Source organism: Mustelus asterias, chromosome 2 (assembly GCF_964213995.1).
Source record: "Mustelus asterias chromosome 2, sMusAst1.hap1.1, whole genome shotgun sequence".
In the NCBI taxonomy this organism is placed as follows: Eukaryota; Metazoa; Chordata; class Chondrichthyes; order Carcharhiniformes; family Triakidae; genus Mustelus; species Mustelus asterias.
The window spans coordinates 65,039,935-65,058,603 of NC_135802.1; the positions used below are offsets into that span (position 1 = coordinate 65,039,935).

At 42.7% G+C, this 18,669-nt stretch overlaps 1 protein-coding gene across 1 annotated transcript in view; it reads left to right on the plus strand.

The window, feature by feature from the left end:
* LOC144508500 (contactin-associated protein-like 2) overlaps positions 1–18,669 on the plus strand; it is a 1,535,312-nt gene that overhangs the window by 1,125,118 nt on the left and 391,525 nt on the right. The window contains exons 15-16 of the mRNA XM_078236477.1: positions 1,166–1,322; positions 10,784–10,911. Coding sequence (XP_078092603.1) covers positions 1,166–1,322; positions 10,784–10,911 — 285 coding nt within the window. The remainder of the gene's footprint in view (positions 1–1,165; positions 1,323–10,783; positions 10,912–18,669) is intronic.

Consider the following 18,669-nt stretch of genomic DNA (forward strand, 5'->3'; position numbering starts at 1 on the left):
CCGAAAATGGCCGTGATCCGAACTGCGCCCGAAACGGGCGCAACGGCGATTTAAACGCATTTGCATGCATTTAAATTGAATTAATGGGCTGCCCACCCAACTTTACCAGCATTTCCCCCTTTACCATCACGTTCGTGCGTCCAGATTCAGCGCGAAACAGACATACTTGGCAAAGATCTGTTTCGGGCCCTCCAGCTTCTGAAGAGGTACGTTCAGAGCTTCCAACGGCTCTCTGACTCAGATCGGTGATAGGGGGGATGGAGGGAGGTGGATCAGGTGATCTGGTGAGGAGGGTGTGGAGGAGGGAGGCCAGATCGTTCTCTGGTGGAAGGGAGGGAGGAGGGAGGCCAGATCTCTCTCAGGTGGGAGGGGGAGGCGGGGGAGGAGGACGGAGGCCACATCTCTCTCTGGGGAGGGGATGGGGGGTGCGGGGCGGAGGGAGGCCCGATCATTCTTTGGTGAGGGAGGCGGGAGGCCAGATCGTTCTCTGGTGGGGGAGAGGGAAGCCAGATGGATCTCTGCTGGGAGGAGTGGGGGGGATGCCGGGGGGGACAGCTGCCACTCTGCAGGCGATCGGTGGGGGGGAAAGGGAGGCAGAAGGCCACGATCAGTCTGAGTAGTGGGGGGGTTGGGTGGATAAGGGGGACAGTTATGTTGTGGGGGTGGGGTGATGTCTGTGGGGACCATTGCTCCCGTTTTTGCTCCTGGGCCGCTTTATCCACTTTTTGCGGCCTGGGAACAATGTGACATAGGAGCGTTTTTTCAAACTTTTTTTCACTGCGCATGTGCAGTTCAAAGCTCCGATCGGAGCAGCATTTCAGGCGTGATAAGCCCCGCCCACAGCGCGATTCAGACTCGCAATTTTTTTTCAGGCTAAGTGTGTATGGGGGCGCCTGAGAACAGTTTTACAAGTCGGATCTGAATTGCGCCCAGATTCAGCACTTAGAATCAAAATGGTAAAATCGGGCCTGTAGAGTGCAACAGACTTGGTTCTCGAAAAGTCTAATGTAAAAACAGTGGAGTCAAGTTGTGATATTAGCTTTACAAAAGAATTGTTTCTTCTGGTACTAGCCCAGTCAATATATTCCTGGTAGGATAATCAATCAAGTCTTCAACATTTATTTATCAACATTTATTCAGCATGTCTGTTTTGGTATATTTGCAGCTGGCAATCCATATACTTGGTGGATAGGAAGAGGAAACGAGAAGCATTACTACTGGGGAGGTTCCGGTCCTGGGATACAGAAATGTGCTTGTGGGATTGAACGAAATTGCACCAATCCGAAGTATTACTGCAATTGTGATGCTGATGCCAAACAATGGTGAGTAAATTAACCATTCTCACATTTATGCCTCAGTTTGTGGCAATAGCCTGTAATTTCCCTGCCAGCAGAACCCACAATTTGAACATCTGAAATTCTGAAATCTTCATGCAATAGAAATGAATTGTTGGGTGTCACGGTGTCACAGTAGTTAGCACTGCTGCCTCAGCACCAGGGACCCGGGTTTAATTCCAGCCTTAGGTAACTGTCTGTGTGGAGTTTGCGCATTAACCCTGTGGGTTAATCAGGGTTTCCTTCCACAGAACAAAGATGTGCAGGTTAGATCAACCTTTGATTTGATTTGATTTATTATTGTCACATGTATTAACATCCACTGAAAGTATTGTTTCTTGCGCGCCAAACAGACAAAACATACCATTCATAGAGAAGGAAATGAGAGAGTGCAGAATGTAGTGTTACATTCAAAGCTAGGATGTAGAGAAAGATCAACTTAATGCAAGGTAAGTCCATTCAAAAGTCTGACAGCAGCAGGGAAGAAGCTGTTCTTGAGTCGGTTGGTACGTGATCTCAGGCTTTTGTATCTTTTTCCTGACGGAAGAAGGCGGAAGGGAAAATGTCCGAGATACATGGGGTCCTTAATTATGCTGGCTGCTTTGTCAAGGCAGCGGGAAGTGTAGACAGAGTCAATGGATGGGAGGCTGGTTTGCGTGATGGATTGGGCTACATTCATGACCTTTTGTAGTTCCTTGAGGTCTTGGGCAGAGCAGGAACCAAATCAAGCTGTGATACAACCAGAAAGAATGCTTTCTATGGTGCAACTGTAAAGGTTGGTGAGAGTCGTAGTTGACATGCCTAAGCTTTGCAGTCCTGTCACATACAGACATGAATGGTGGTGGACAATTAAACAACTAACTGGAGGAGGAGACTCCACAAATATCCCTCTCCTCAATGATGGGGGAGCCCAGCACATCAGTGCCAAAGACAGGGGCATTTGCAACCATTGTCTGCCAGAAGGATGGATGATCCATCTCGGCCTTCTCCTGTGGTCCCCAAGATCTCAGATGTCAGTCTTCAGCCAATTTCCTTTGCTCCACATGATATCAATAAATGGCTGAAGGCACTGGGTAAGGCAAAGGCAATGGGCCCTGACAATATTCCAGTTGTAGTACTGAAGACTTGTGCTCCAGAACTTGCAGCTCCCCAAGCCAAGCTATTCCAGCACAGCTACAACATTGACAATAACCCAACAGTGTGGAAAATTGCCTCGGTATCTCCTCTCGACAAGAAGCTGGACAAATCCAACCTGACCAGTTGTGGCCCATCAGTCCACTCTCGATTATCAGTAAAGTGATGAAAGGTGTCTTCATCAATGCTATCAAGTGGCTCTTATTCTGAAATAACTGGCCCATTAACACTCAGTTTAGGTTCTGCCAGGGCCACTCAGTTCCTGACCTTGATTCACACATGGACAAAGGAGCTGAACTCAAGAGTGAGGTGAGCGTGACTGCCCTTGACATCAAAGCGACTCTTTAATGGAGTCCAAGAAGAACTGAATTCAGTGGGAATCTGGAGAAAACCTCTCCACAAATTGGAGTCATACCTAGCACAGAGGAAGTAGTTTATGGCTATCAATTATCTCAGTCCCTGCCCGTTGAGGAGTTATGATGTGGAGATGCCGGCGTTGGATTGGGGTAAACACAGTAAGAAGTCTCACAACACCAGGTTAAAGTCCAACAGGTTTATTTGGTAGCAAAAGCCACTAACTTTCGGAGCGCTGCCCCTTCATCAGGTGAGTGGGAGATCTGTTCACAAACAGGGCATATAAAGACACAAACTCAATTTACAAAATAATGATTGGAGTGCGAGTCTTTACAGGTCATCAAGTCTTAAAGGTACAGATGATGTGAGTGGAGAGAGCATTAAGCACAGGTTAAAGCGATGTGTATTGTCTCCAGACAGGACAGTTAGTGAGATTTTGCAAGTCCAGGCAAGTTGTGGGGGTTACAGAAAGTGTGACATGAACCCAAGATCCCGGTTGAGGCCGTCCTCATGTGTGCGGAACTTGGCTATCAGTCTCTGCTCAGCGACTCTGCGCTGTCATGTGTCATGAAGGCCGCCTTGGAGAAAGCTTACCCGAAGATCAGAGGCCAAGTGCCCGTGACCGCTGAAGTGTTCCCCAACAGGAAGAGAACACTCTTGCCTGGTGATTGTCGAGCGGTGTTCATTCATCCGTTGTCGTAGCGTCTGCATGGTTTCCCCAATGTACCATGCCTCGGGACATCCTTTCCTGCAGCGTATCAGGTAGACAATGTTGGCCGAGTTGCAAGAGTATGTACCGTGTACCTGATGGATGGTGTTCTCACGTGAGATGATGGCATCCGTGTCGATGACCTGGCACATCTTGCAGAGGTTGCTGTGGCAGGGTTGTGTGGTGTCGTGGTCACTGTTCTCCTGAAGGCTGGGTAGTTTGCTGCGGACAATGGTCTGTTTGAGGTTGTGCGGTTGTTTGAAGGCAAGAAGTGGGGGTGTGGGAATGGCCTTGGCGAGATGTTCGTCTTCATCAATGACACGTTGAAGGCTCTGGAGAAGATGTCATAGCTCCTCCACTCCGGGGAAGTACTGGACGATGAAGGGTACTCTGTCCACCGTGTCCCATGTTTGTCTTCTGAGGAGGTCGGTGCGGTTTTTCGCTGTGGCGCGTCGGAACTGTCGATCGATGAGTCGAGCGCCATATCCTGTTCTTATGAGGGCATCTTTCAGCATCTGGAGGTGTCTGTTGCGATCCTCCTCATCCGAGCAGATCCTGTGTATACGGAGGGCTTGTCCGTAGGGGATGGCTTCTTTAACATGTTTAGGGTGGAAGCTGGAGAAGTAGAGCATCATGAGGTTATCCGTGGGCTTGCGGTACAGTGAGGTGCTGAGGTGACCATCCTTAATGGAGATGCGTGTGTCCAAGAATGCAACCGATTCTGGAGAGTAGTCCATGGTGAGTCTGATGGTGGGATGGAACTTGTTGAGGAGTTTCCCAGGGTAGTGTTTCAGGCCGAACCATTTCCAGCAGTTTCATCAACGACCAACCATAAGATTGGAGGTTTTGATGATGATTGCACAATGTTCAGTCACATTCATGACTCCTCAGATATTGAAGCAGTCTGTGTCTGTATGCAGCAAGAGCTGGACAACATTCAGGCTTGGGTTAATAAGTGGCAAGTACCATTTATTCCACTCAAATGTCAGACAATAATCATCTCCAATAAAAGAGAATCTAACCATCTCCCCTTGACTTCATTGTCATTGCTGAAACCTCCACTATCAACATCCTGGGGGTTACCATTAACCTAAAGCTGAACTGGACCAGCCATATAAATCGGTCAGAGGCTGAGAATTCTGTGGTGAGTAACTCAGCTCCTGGCTCTGCATAGCCTGTCCACCTACAAAGCACAAGTCAGGAGTGTGATGGAATGTTCTCCGCTTGCCTGGATGAGTGTAGCTACAGCAACACTCAAAAAACTTGATACCATCCAGGACAAAGCAGTCCACTTGATTTGCACTCCTTCCACAACTGATGCATAGTGGCAGCATTGCATGTCATCTACGAGATGCATTGCAGCAACTCACCAAGGCTCTTTCAGCAACACGAGAAACACGAGCAAAAGATTCATGGGAGCACTACCACCATCAAATTTCCTTCCGCACCATCTTGAACTGGATCTACATCACCGTTCCTTCACCGACACTTGGTCAAAATCCTGGAATTCCCCCATCCAACAGCATTGTGAATGCACCTACACCACAGGACTGCAATGTTTCAAGAAGGAAACTCACCACTACTTTCTTAAAGGAAATTATGGTTGGGCAACACCCTGCTCTGCATCCCCCTCAAACCCCCATAATTCTGAACAAGTGCAATTGGAGGATACTTGCATTTTAGTGTCGCAAGCAATGCCAATTTGAGACCACAGACCTTTTCAAATGAAGGATTTAGTAGATGGACAAGAAAGATCAAAGCTACTTTGACATATTATAATTTATTGGGAAACTCACTTATGCCCAACATTCCACAATCTTTTGAGATGCACAATTTGTTTGCTCCCAAGTTATAACAGGCAGAAATGGAAAAGAAGACCAGGCCCAGATGACTTTTTCAAAGTTTAATCTGTTGGTAGTTTAACATTTGATACATTGTACTTCTATCTAAAGTGAAAAATCAGCAATTAATATGAAAGCAATTTTTGAATGAAGATAAATTGCAGCTTGATATCCTGTCATAACAGTTGTGTTTAGTTGTCTCTGATGGTTGAAAGCCAGAGCTGTGCATTTCAGTGTCTGCTTTGCTTTTGTTGATTCAGAAATACATTAACAACCAAATGCTTCTTGTGAATATTTTGCGTACCCGCATTGGCGCAGGGAGCAAAGCATATGTGAATCAATGCACTTCGCCCTGTGTCCTCCTTTGACTATATTTGAAATCCGTGCAACTATGTAGCTATTGAAGCATTCAATTTAACAATAATAGTAAATAAGAGTTTAAAATACATTAACTAAATGTCCAAAGAATATTGATGCAGGAAACTTTACACAGTGTAACACTGCAATCTGGAAATCAATTTAAGCACATTTAACAAAATAACAGGTAAGTGAATCTAATGAACTAAACATTACAATACTGGAAAACAGTTTTTCGGTGTCATTTCGATTTATTGCCTTTCATTCTTCAAATGATTTTTGTAAGTCAATGTATATGTTTGGGATCCACGATTAAGACACACAAGAAGGGATTTTCCAGACGTGTTCGCCCCAAAACTGGAAAATCCCGCCAGAGGTCAACGGACCTTTGTAAGGTCCGCCCACCCCCCCCGCGCCCCCACCCCCCATGCCCCTCCCCCGCACCCCCCCCGCGCCCCCCACCCCCCCACCGTCTGCTACAATTCCAGTGGCGGGCAGGATGGGAAAATCCCCCCCATGAACTTTAAAGTTGTTTATAATATGGACATGAGAGGGATAATTTAAAGAGCATGAATTTTTCCTCTCACCAACCATCCATAAACAGAAAGGTGTTTTAATTTATTTCCCTCTTTATAAGCGATGGTGTTTTTCCCAAACCCTTTGCAATCAAATGTTCCATTAATAACCCCAGAGCAAACCCAAGATAGGATGAACTGAAAAGGTTAGTTCATTTGCATGCACTCAAAACGTGAAAAGAGAGTTTGGGATCCCCCTCACCTTCAAACTGTAAAGAGAGGGACAGAGAGAAGAAAGATTTACAATACAGAGGCCACAGAGGCAAAAAGAATATATTGTTTCATACAGCTTCCAGAGTCCAGAACCAAAATCCAATGAGGTATTCCTGCATGGCAGTCAATCAGCTGAAAACCAATGTAGAATTAATTTTCTGGTGGTGTTGACTTCTCACGAGAAAGGAACGCAGAGATGAATCAGTCTCGTAGGTGATGACACAGACCTTCCAACAAAAGCAGTGTAGACGAGGCCAGGTGTTCCACCTGTGCTGTACTCCTTTTTTGTGAGGCTGCTCGTCAGATGGTAAACAGCAAGCTGAGACTGTGCAGTTCAACAAGGCAATATTACTAGTTCCACAAGCCAGAGGCCCATGTCACATGGCTCCGTCCCTTCTATCATCTTTTGCACCCCTCAGTGCATTGCACTAACTGAGGAGTAAAGGTCTGAGATCGAATCAATTTGTCAAAGAGCAGAGGGTATGGATAGGCAAGTACTGCATCCCATCAGAAAGGGTATCTGAAAGGCAAATTGTTCTGGTGGGAAGTCCTGTGAGGGAGGTGCAAGCCAGTCATGATGGCACAGCTTTAAGATATGTCAGCAGCCCCAAGTGGGGTAATTTATTTTTTATCCATTCGTGGGACATGGGGCGTCACTGGCTGGCCAGCATTTATTGCCCATCCCTAGTTGCCCTTGTTCAGAGAGTAGTTGAGACAACCACATTGCTGTGGCTCTGAAATCACATGTAGACCAGACCAGGTAAGGACAGCAGATTTCCTTCCCTAAAGGACATTAATGAACCGGATGGGTTTTTCCAACAATCGACAATGGTTTCATGGTCATCAGTAGATTCTTAATTCCATTTTTTTTTTAAATTGAATTTAAATTCCACCATCTGCCGTGGTGGGATTAAAAGAGCTGAGTTTCTGGATTAATAGTCTAGCGATGATACCACAAGGCCAATTTATTTGATTGGTGGTTGGGTCTGTGAAGAGTTAAGAAGTGATTGCTTATTGTTGACATTTAGCTGGTTATTTTTCAACATACAGAAATGTTCCCCCTGCATCCACTCGATCAAAACTATAAATGATAGTGAAGATCTCTATTAGGTCACCCCTCAGCATTCTTTTATTCAATTCCAGCCTGCCAATTTTTTTCTGATATGTACACCCATGCATTTCTGAACCTTGTACATCTTCTCTGCATCCTCTGGAATGTCTCTGTGTCCTTTTTATAACATGGCAACCAGAATTGCAGCAAAGTCAGATCCAGTTTCAGCTTAATTTACCTACATTTCAATTGTATGGGCTTAATGTCAATTAAGCCTAAGAGCCCAGATGGCCATCAGACTGCTGAAACAGCTGAGCTCCAGGGAAATGGTGCTTAATTAATAGTTCTGCCTGTCTGATTCCTTATGACAATTACACAATGTTTATTTACACAGGATAAAGAGGTTTCAAGTGCTTGCAGTTTCAGCTGTTGATACTTTAAAGGGACTGGACGATTGCCTTTATTTTCAGCCTGCAGTGAAATGATTTCTTTTAAGAAAGTGGAAGGTTATGAATTAATTCCTGTTTTTTAAAGCTTTTTAACACATTCTATTGTCACCATATAAGAGGCCAAGGAGAGTAGGTGAAGCGGCATGTAGGGCGTGGGTAAAAGATTTTGAATCTAACTTAGGAACATAGGAGCAAGAGTAATCCATTTGGCCCCTCGGGTCTACATTGCCAATTAACTGGATCATGGTTGATCTTTTACCTCAATGCCATCCACCCACCCTATCCCCATAGTGGACATCATGATGGCATAGTGGTTAGCACTGCTGTCTCAAAGTGCCAGGGTCCCAGGTTCAATTTTGGCTGTATGTATAGAGTTTCCAAGTTCTCCCTGTGTTTTGTGTGGGTTTCCCCATGGGTGCTCTAGTTTCTTCCCACAGTCCAAAGAAGCGCAGGTTAGGTGGATTGGCCATGCTAAATTGTCCCTTAGTGTCCCAAAATATGAAGGCGAGAATGACTAGCGGAGTAAATACGTGGGTTTACCAAGGATAGGGCCTAGATAAGATGATCTGTCGGGGAGTCGATGCAGACTTGATGGGCCGAATGGCCTCCTTCTGGACTGTAGGGATTCTATGATTTTATGATCCCTTGATGTCATTTATATCTTCAAATCTATCGATCTCTGGTTTGAAAATACTGACAACTTACATTTTGAAAGATCCTCTCATGAAGACTATGGTTCATGACACCTCTAAGATGCTGTGAACCACAATTCTTGGAAAAACTAGCTCAACTCCATGAAAATTTCAGGGACCACGGTATGCCTATACCCATAAGGGATAGGCATACTCTAGATGTGCGGGTTAGGTTGATTGGCCGTGGTAAATTGCCCCTTAGTGTCAGGGGACTAGCAGGGTAAATACATGGGGTTATGGGGATAGGGCCTGGGTGGGATTGTGGTCAGTGCAGACTCGAAAGGCCAAATGACCTTTTCCTGCACCGTAGGGGCTCTATTCTATTCTATTCATAATGGAGGTGGCCAGGTTGGGAATATAAGATGTGAGTTCCTAACCTTAACCAACCCTGCAGCACTAATGAAAATCAGTAGCCCTGAGAATAGGGAAATCCTGGATTGGGTCCTAGCTGTCATTTTCATCCCTCCATGGAGTCACCCTAACTCCATGAAAATCCATCTCCTATATCTCTAGAACTAAAGTTTAGTGCTTGGTTTGCTTATTTTATGACTTTGCAAGTTTATTTTAGTGATTGGTGCATTTACACTCTGAAATCCCTTTGTTCCTTTACCCCAGAGCTGCACTCTCCAGGTACTAAGTGACCTTCCTGTCAAAATGTACAATACCATACTTATCTGTGTTTCAATTTCCAATTATTTTTGCATCCTGCAAGGTTATTAATGGTTTCCTGTAATGTATTGCAACCCTCCTCAGTATTGACTATTCTGCACCCCCCTCCCCCATCCCCATTCTAGTGTCATGCACAAAGTTAGTCTTATGTTTTTAATACAAAAGTACAAATCATTCATGACAATTTTTTAACAGCAGTAGTCCCAATACTGATTCCTGTGGAACACCACTTCCCTTCCCACCTTCTGCAACTCTGAGTAACTATGCTTTACTCCAACCTTCTCCTTTCTGTCTTGAAGCCAGCTAGCTCACAGTCCATTCTCCAACTTGTCTTCTGACTCCACATTCTCTGACCTTATTGGTCTACCACAGGGAACCTTACCAAACTTGATTGAAAATACCATGCATTAGCATTGTCTATGCTTTTCGACATGGAGCGGGGGGCGGGGGAGTGGGGGGAGGTGTGGGAATGAAGGATATGCCTGCTAGCAAACCCATCATCTTCCCGCCAAGCCCAACACAGTGGCCACAATATGGAATTAGGTGAGGTTAATGTGCTCACCAGCCCACCCACTCTGTGGCCTACTGAGGGTCTTAATGGGCAAAGTGTTGCCCAAATAAGGCCCTCAATCTGCTGCCACTGCCATTTTATATTGGGCAGTGGCACGTGGGCAAGGGTGAGAACTCAGGTTTTTAACAAGTATGTTGAAAATGTGGGAATGAAGGGGATGATATATTACTTGATGCATCCACTTGCACCAGAAATATAAATATGCAAGGTGCATATTTGGACTGAATGCAGATGATGCACAAGTAAAGTCATCGGTTCTCTTTCCTAGCCTTTTGGGTCGAATGCCCTGGGCTGCCGAGAGTGTTTCATCATTAGATACCAGATCCTCACATCTTTTTCACCATCACATTGGAGCTCCATCTCCTTGGCTATGAACTATGTTTTTATTAATCTTCTGGCTCTCCCTGAAAATGAGCAAGAGAAGTGTTGACATGGTGAGACCTCTGTCCATAAATTAAGGAGATTGTAATCCTGGAGTGAGAGGCAGAAGATTGCAGTCTATTGTGCAACATATCAGCTGAATGATTGGAGCGAGTTGTCCAACATGAAAAAGAATGGAAAAATATGTTGACAAATGTTTTTTAGTGGGAGAAAATAATGAACCAAGCACATATAGTTTTCATTATAATGATGTCACATACAACTTCGAAGGCAGTTTTAACAATTTCATTCTTTGTTTGGAGGCAAATATAAAATGTTTACCAAGACACCTACCCTTTTAAGTTGTTCCTGTCCAGAAATATGCAACAAGTATTGCTATAGTTTCAGTCTACATAAGCAGACATTTTCAGGCATAATAATCTATATTTCTTCTTGTCAATGTTTTTTTTTCAGGAGGAAGGATACTGGACTTCTTGCGTATAAAAGTCATCTTCCTGTAAGCCAGGTATTAGTTGGAGACACTAGCCGCTCAGGATCTGAAGCAAAGCTTACAGTCGGTCCACTACGTTGTCAAGGAGATAGTAAGTAATTTTCATTCTATGTCACACAAGTTGTCATTTGAACTTTACACAGACTGAGAGAAACATATTAGCATTTAGAATAAGGGTATGATTCCAAACCTGTGGGAATGAAATTATACAAAATCCCCTGGAAATTGAATTATTTCCACACTACCTAATGAGGCAGAGAAATAATTTACTTTTCATTTTCAGCTTAAGAGATCCTTTTTTAATAAATAATGGAACAATGCTATATGAGCATTTTATGAAGAATGCTTGATAACAATCCGTGATAAGCAATGTTAAATTTTCACTTCTGAGCATTATTCATGCACAACTTTACAGATCTTATACAGCAAAACTGAAAAAGCCAATAATCTAATATTCATACAAGATCTGCGGTTCAGTGTAAATTTGGAAATAATTGTCACCTGGACAGAAGAATTTTAAGCCTCTTTTAGGCACGTCCCAATCCAATGGCTAAGTCACATTAGGAGACAGGAAATTAAAAAGCACACTGTGCATTATTGTGAGAGGGAGAGAGGAAAATCAGACATCAAGGAGCAAATGGAAGTAGGTTGAAGGGAGCAAACCAAAGGTAAGTTCGAAAAGTTATGCTTCAAAGAGGTTTTTGACAACAGGAAGAATTAGGCTAAATTAGAAGATTGAGAAGATAATTCCAAAGAAGAAGGCATCGTCATTAAAAAATTCACTATCGATGATGTGAGGAGGCCTGAGAGGGGAAGACACATACTGGAAAATTAGATAAAGCCAAGAAATGGGGAGAAGGAGATTGCAGACTTGGATTGGAACGAGACCATGGATGAATTTGGAGGGAAGGATGTGTATCTTGAAATAAATAAAAATAAAACTTGCATTTATATAGCCTCTGCCACACCATGATTGCTGGAGCATCATGATTAAACATATTCTTAACCCCCACATTGGAGAATAGAAAACAATAAAAGATGGCAAGGATTGAGCTGATAAATATGATTAGTATGGAATAGGATGCAGGCGGCAGAATTCTGGACAAAGTAGAGCTTGTGCAGGATGAACCTTAGGAAGTTGATAACACTTGGTCTATAGATTACCTGGACTGGTATTGACTGTCTTGAGGAAATTGGAGAGGAATTTTGCAGAGTATTTCTTTTAGTGACCCTTGGTTTTTCCTCTTTCTTGCTCTTCTCAGGAGTTTACATATCTATGTGGATGGGGTGAAGAGTGGCCCCTCGGGGCCAGACCCACTACCCCAACAACTATGTACTACAGCCAAATCAAGTACATTGATCATATGATATTTTACAAGGTGCTGTTTTCTTAAATAATGTAAAATTTGGATCGGCAAAAAATCAAATTGGTCCAGTTTGGACGAATTCATATTGAAACTGAGCTGCTTTTCACGGTATTTAAAATGAAAATTACAGCCCACTTGCAGTTATAAATGACACAAATTACCTTTTTAATCCATATCTAACAACTCACAATAAGTCTCCTAAAAGATCACTACACAGTTCACATTTTCTGGAGACGATGTTGGAGCCTGTGTTGCTACCACACAGGAGATCAACAATGTAGAAAATGCTAATGTAGGTGCTTGAATGTCAGAATTTGAACCTATTATTTGATTAATTCTATGGAGAGGACTTTGAGAAGAAATCATCTCTTGTGCGCTGCTTTTCAATGGCAATATGCTGTTATTGTCTTCTATATGCCGAGAAATGTCAGCACCATTGGCGTTTCAAAGAGCTAACAATTGGATCACATTAAAACAATAATTGTTTTCAACAAGCTATGCCTTGATACTGTCCTTATAAAAGGAAATTTTTAATGAAATGGAGCCAGGAGAATAACAAGTATGAAACTATTCTTAAGAATCGGCAATCTTACTCACACACGCACATGTTCACATGTAAAAAATACATGCACACAGCTGGATATTAAACTGATTCAACTAATCTCTATTAGATCCACTGCTGTTAGATTTTCTAGTACAGCATCATGTGTGGAGAAATGGAGACAGCTAAGAAGGTTTCCTGAAGAACTCTGTGCACGATGAATTTGCCGATTGTGGAAAATAAACACTCCTAAAGGATTCTTTGACACAACCTTAGGTGAATTATGAAAGCTTAAAATCCTGAATAGGTTAATCTCAACAATCTGAGACAATTAACGGTTCTAATAAACCTGAGATAATTAATCTTGCATTTTTTTCCAGTCATAAGCAAATATTTTTGTGCTCCCTGATCTGCTAGATCTGATCTAATGGTTTTGTTTTCAAAGTTGAGAAGGATTAATTATCTATGAAGACTTCCTTGATCTTTCTACATGACCCAGAAACATTGTGTATTTAATAGCATGCTTATTCATAATTTATTACATTTTTAATGAATAGACCATCAGTTAAACCATTTAACTGAATTTAAAATAGAATTAACAATAGAAGATGATTCATGTTGAAAGGCCAAACATGAATCTTTGCTCAATGAGTAAGTTTTTATTGAGGAACCTAGGTAAAGGCCAAGGAATCACAGTGCAAGACCAACGTTTAAAGCCAAATATGCCTTCAGTTCTGTGAAGTCAAGATATTATAGAGCGGAATTTGGACTGAACTCAGGACAGGAAATGTAGAAATGGGACAGTATTGTGGAGAGTAAAATAAAGCAGGAGTGAAAGGGATGGCAGGCCTGACCCCATCACCTTCTCACCAGGCAGACTATGTTAACATTACCCGCACAACTACAATACCACAAACAAGCAGTTTTACGTGATTGGTAATTTGTACAGGATAAACCTACAGATTCAATACAGATCATGCTGGCCATCTATTATATATATAACTCACTCATGAATCCTATTACGATTACCAACTCATCGCTTTAAGTTGATGTGTCAAGATTAATATGGTGCTAAAGATATGTACCACGCAGGAGTTAAGTTAAAGAGAAAGACAGCTGTGGGAGCAGTATTAACTATGAACTTTGCATATGTTGTTCGGGACTGTGACAGAAAGGAAAATGCATGTAAGAACTGATTATGGAGATAAATATTAGTGAGAAAGTGGTGGAAGAAGGCCTTAAATCTTGTATATGTTTTACTCTGGAATTAATTCCAATCAGAATAATCTGCATAATGAGAGAGAGCAATTACAACATAGGTTATTTATTGGCGATATCATGCTCAAGCAATAGTCCTAATCTATAATGTTGATGATGTGGTGCCCAGTGGTTCAGGTGATAGATTGTATTACAGTTGAAAATAATATTGCGGGTAGATTTTAGAAACACGCAGTTGATATTTATTGAGTTAGAGAGTAGCAGGAGGGAAAAGTAAATAGGCTATGGAATAGAAGTAAGACATCGGTGACAAAATAAAGAACTATCACCTCAAAGATGTGAATGAGCAGTGGGCAGAGAATCAATAATAACTAAGTAAATTGAATTAAAAAGTAGTTACTTGAACATAAAAGCTGAAGAATTGTTATTTGATTAAGACATATATGGGACTACATTGACTGAAATGGATAAAGCAGGCCAAATTCCTAATTCAACCATATTACAAAATTCATTGAGGACCATATTGTGTTTAGTAAAACATTGCACAGGATTTTTTGGATGGTGGTGCCCCACTCCACCATCCAAAGAGTTGGCAGGGAATGCATCCCAGCCTATCACAGCAGCCCCACAACCATTTAGCTCTACAAGAAGCACTAATTAGCTATATACAGGATTCTCCCTTCACCTGGGAAGGGTTAAACAGGTTGGGACTCTACTCATTGGAATTTAGAAGAATGAGAGGTGATCTCATTGAAACATATAGGATTCTTAAGGAGCCTGACAGGGTAAATGCTGAGAGGTTGTTTCCCCTCATGGGAGAGTCTAGGACCAGAGGGCACAGTCTCAGAATAAAGGGGCAGCAATTTAAGGCTGAGATAAGGAGGAATATTTTCTCTCAGAATGTTGTGAGTCTTTGGAACTCTTTGTGACAGAGAGCTGTAGGGACAAAGCCCTTGTGTATAGTTAAGCAAAAGATAGATAGAGCAATAGATTCTTGATCCATAAGGGAATCAAAAGTTATGGGGAAAGGGCAGGAAAGTGAGCATGAGGATAGTCGGATCAGCCATGATCCTATTGAATGGTGGAGCAGCCTCGAGGGGCTGAAGGGCCTGCTCCTGGTCCTGTTTCTTATGGTCTTATGTTCTTGCTTGGGCAGAAGTCCTGCCTCAGAGGACTGTTGGCCAATCAGATTGGCCGGCAGCTCACTCGTCCCACTGTAGCACCAGTGACAGCAGTGGCCGGGACTGGGACTACAAGCGGCTCCTGGAATCTGGAACCAGGTAAGTGCAGGGGCTCTCATGGTGGAAAGGGCAGGTGAGGCCTGAGGAGGGTGAGAGTTGGCAGTCTCAATGGAGTGGTTAGCGTAAAATGAGTGCACTCATGGTTGGGGCAAATCTGGGGATGGTATTCAAGTTGGAAAGGGGACCTTAAGGGCCCATCCCCTGCCCCACTTTCTGCTTCCTGTCCAAGGCCTGAGCAGAATAATCTGCAACAAGGCACCTCAGATAAACAATGACAGAATGTAAACCACAGCTGGAAGGATTGCTTTGGTGTGCAGAGTGGACCTTGCAGGGGATTGTGACAGGGAACTCATTGAGATGGTCCTGATGCCCAGATCCCTGCCATGGGTGGAATTTTCTGATTATTTTTTCGAAGTGCAGCCTGTCAGTGAAGTCAACAAACAGCCTTATTTGTGGACTTCCACTTACTTTGGCTGCCTTGCTGGCTTTACAAACTCTGGAAAAAAATGGAAGAGGTGGGTTCCACCATGCCACTCTGGTGAGGTGTGCTCTGATTGAGCCTGCCCAGTGCAACAGAGATTGTTGAAAGATTGAGGCACTGTTTTTAAAGGGCTCCCCGATTTAAAAACAATAAAAATAAGAACACAAACTTCCCAGGGAACCACCCCGAACCTTCACAACTTCACAACGTGGCAGTGCCAGGGGGCAGTGCATGGATATTGCCAGGGTATTGCCTGGACACAACACTCTCTCTCCTAGAGGCTTTACTTAGCTGCAAGTTGCTGATGGGTTCTGTTCATCAGTTCCCTGTTTGGCAAAAGCTACAGTAAACCCCAACATGATGTCACGCTGACATGGCAGAGGGGGGTAGTTCCCTACAAGACAGTATGATGCAGCAGGGACGCCCGGTAAATATATGTTAATGTATTTAATGTGTTCCCATCATTGCATGGTGGGAACACATTATATCATGGCCGAGGATAGTCGAGCAGGGAAATCACATTGGTGTGATACCCATTTTGGGACTCCCCCCTGATTTTCTGCCCCGCTGCCATTCCTGTCTGCAGAAAATCCCCCTCCCCCCACCTCCCAACCGCCCCGGTTTCTAATTTAGATTTCCAGCATCTTTAGTGTTTCGCTTTTGAATTTAAGACAGTAAAGGATGAGACTTAACTTTCTTCGGCAACTTTAGTTTGTAACTCAGAAAAACACTTCAACGTTTAACTGTGCATCTGCCCTTGACCTGAAATTGCTGCACCATTTGTGTGCAAAGAATGGAAAGCCTCATTAGTTTCAGTGCTAGCTTGGTGGGAAAACCTGGGCCAATGTCATCAGGCATGCTGCAAATTTTTTTATAAGAGCTTATAATCTCCACACAGTCTAAAAATGTGATATTGCAGTAGGCATCTGGTTAAATGTTCAATTATAGTGATTCACACTTTTTTTTCCCAACATCAAGCATGTTAATGTTGTCAACATAAATTTGCTTTGCCACTTGATAACCATAGGTTGAAAGTCTGATATCAAGGCACTAACTGTGGATGTGAAATAACTTCTAAATACATGCTGCTATTATCAAACAGTTTTGGGACAATCAAACCAGTCAGCACTGCCAGAGAGGTCTGGGATTTAAATTATCAGAGCAAAACAACTCTAGGATACTGTCAAAAATTATTACATGTTCACATTTATCAAACGCTGAAAGGCAAAATGCTTCTACTGATCTTAGCTTGGTTCTTAACACAGCAGTACTCAAAAAAAGGTACCCACCAAAATGGCATGAGATTTCAAATTTCTTAATTCAACAGGGAGCATGTAACTGGCTCTGTTTTTCTGATTTTTATCCTATGTAGTTTGGAGACTGTTGAAAAACCTCAGACACCTATCAATCTGAATTAGAACTGACTGGAATCAATGTGGTTCTGTCATTTTTTTTAAATAATTCTCCTGTCAAAGCACCTTGAGATATTTTATTACATTAAAGGTGCTATATAAATACAAGTTTTTAATTCCCTGCTCATAGCTCTGATGGATCAATAGTTTGAGTAGTTCAAAATAATTATTTTGCTGTTCAGAAAATGTGGACATGAAACTGATCTTTGGAAGTGGGACAAAATGGGTGACAGTGAATCAGCAATCCGTTTTACACAACGGTTGATTTTCTTCCCCACTACTGATGCACCAATGGGCATTTTGTGCTACTGCCAAATACCAATTTTCCCTCACCACATCTTCAGCAACAAACTCAAATAAACAAATAAAATATCTAAATGTATCCTGCACCAATTCATAAAGGTGAAGCTCAGCACTCTAAATAATAATGACATACTGTTTTGGACAGATGCACAGTGTTAATAGGATCTGTGCTGGTTGGTGAAATCAAAACTAAGAACAGCGCCTTTCCTTGATGAGAGAGTTTATTCAGTATCAACACTCCTCACCTGCACCTAATGTCCCAGTTATCTGTATTTATGTGTTCAAATAACCTTAACAATGCCGTTGACATTAACAAACCTTAATCATTGTGGCTCTGCATCATATTTTGCTTTATAATTCTCCTGTAAAGCACCTTGAGATGTTTTATTACATTAAAGGTGCTATATAAATACAAGCAGAGTTGATAGCACAAATTATCACGAATGAGTATGATTTGGTGGCCATTACAGAGACAATGGTTGCAGAGTGGTCACAACTGGGAGTTAAATATCCAGGGGTATCAGACTGTTTGGAAGGCCGGACTGGAAGGTAAGGGAGGCGGGGTAGCTCTGATATTTAAGGTTGACATCAGGGCGGTAGTGAGAGATGATACAGGTTCTATCAAAAAAAGGTTGAAATTAGAAATAGTAAGGAGAAAAAGTCATTGCTAGGCATAGTCTATAGGCCACCAAATAATGACATCATGGTGGGGCGAGCAATAAACAAAGAAATAAGTGATGCATGTAAAAATGGTAGAGCAATTATCATGGGGGATTTTAATCTACATGTCGATTGGTCAAACCAGGTCAGTCAAGGCAGCCATGAGGAGTTCATAGAATGCATCGGCGATAGTTTCCTTGAACCGTATGTAATGGAACCTATGAGGGAGCAAGTTATCCTAGATCTGGTCCTATGTAATGAGACAGGAATAATTAATGATCTTACAGTGAGGGATCCGGGTAGTTATAGGTGGGTAGTTATAGGCTGGTTAGCTTAACTTCTGTAGTAGGGAAAATGCTTGAAGCTATCATCAAGGAAGAAATAACGAGACATCTGGATATAAATTGTCCCATTGGGAAGACGCAGCATGGGTTCATAAAGGGCAGGTTATGTTTGACTAGTTTGGTGGAATTCTTTGAGGACATTACGTGCATGGTGGACAGTGGGGAACCTGTGGATGTGGTGCATCTGGATTTCCAGAAGGTATTTGACAAGGTGCTGCACCAAAGACTGCTGCATAAGATAAAGGTGCACGGTGTTATGGGTAATGTATTAGCATGGATAGA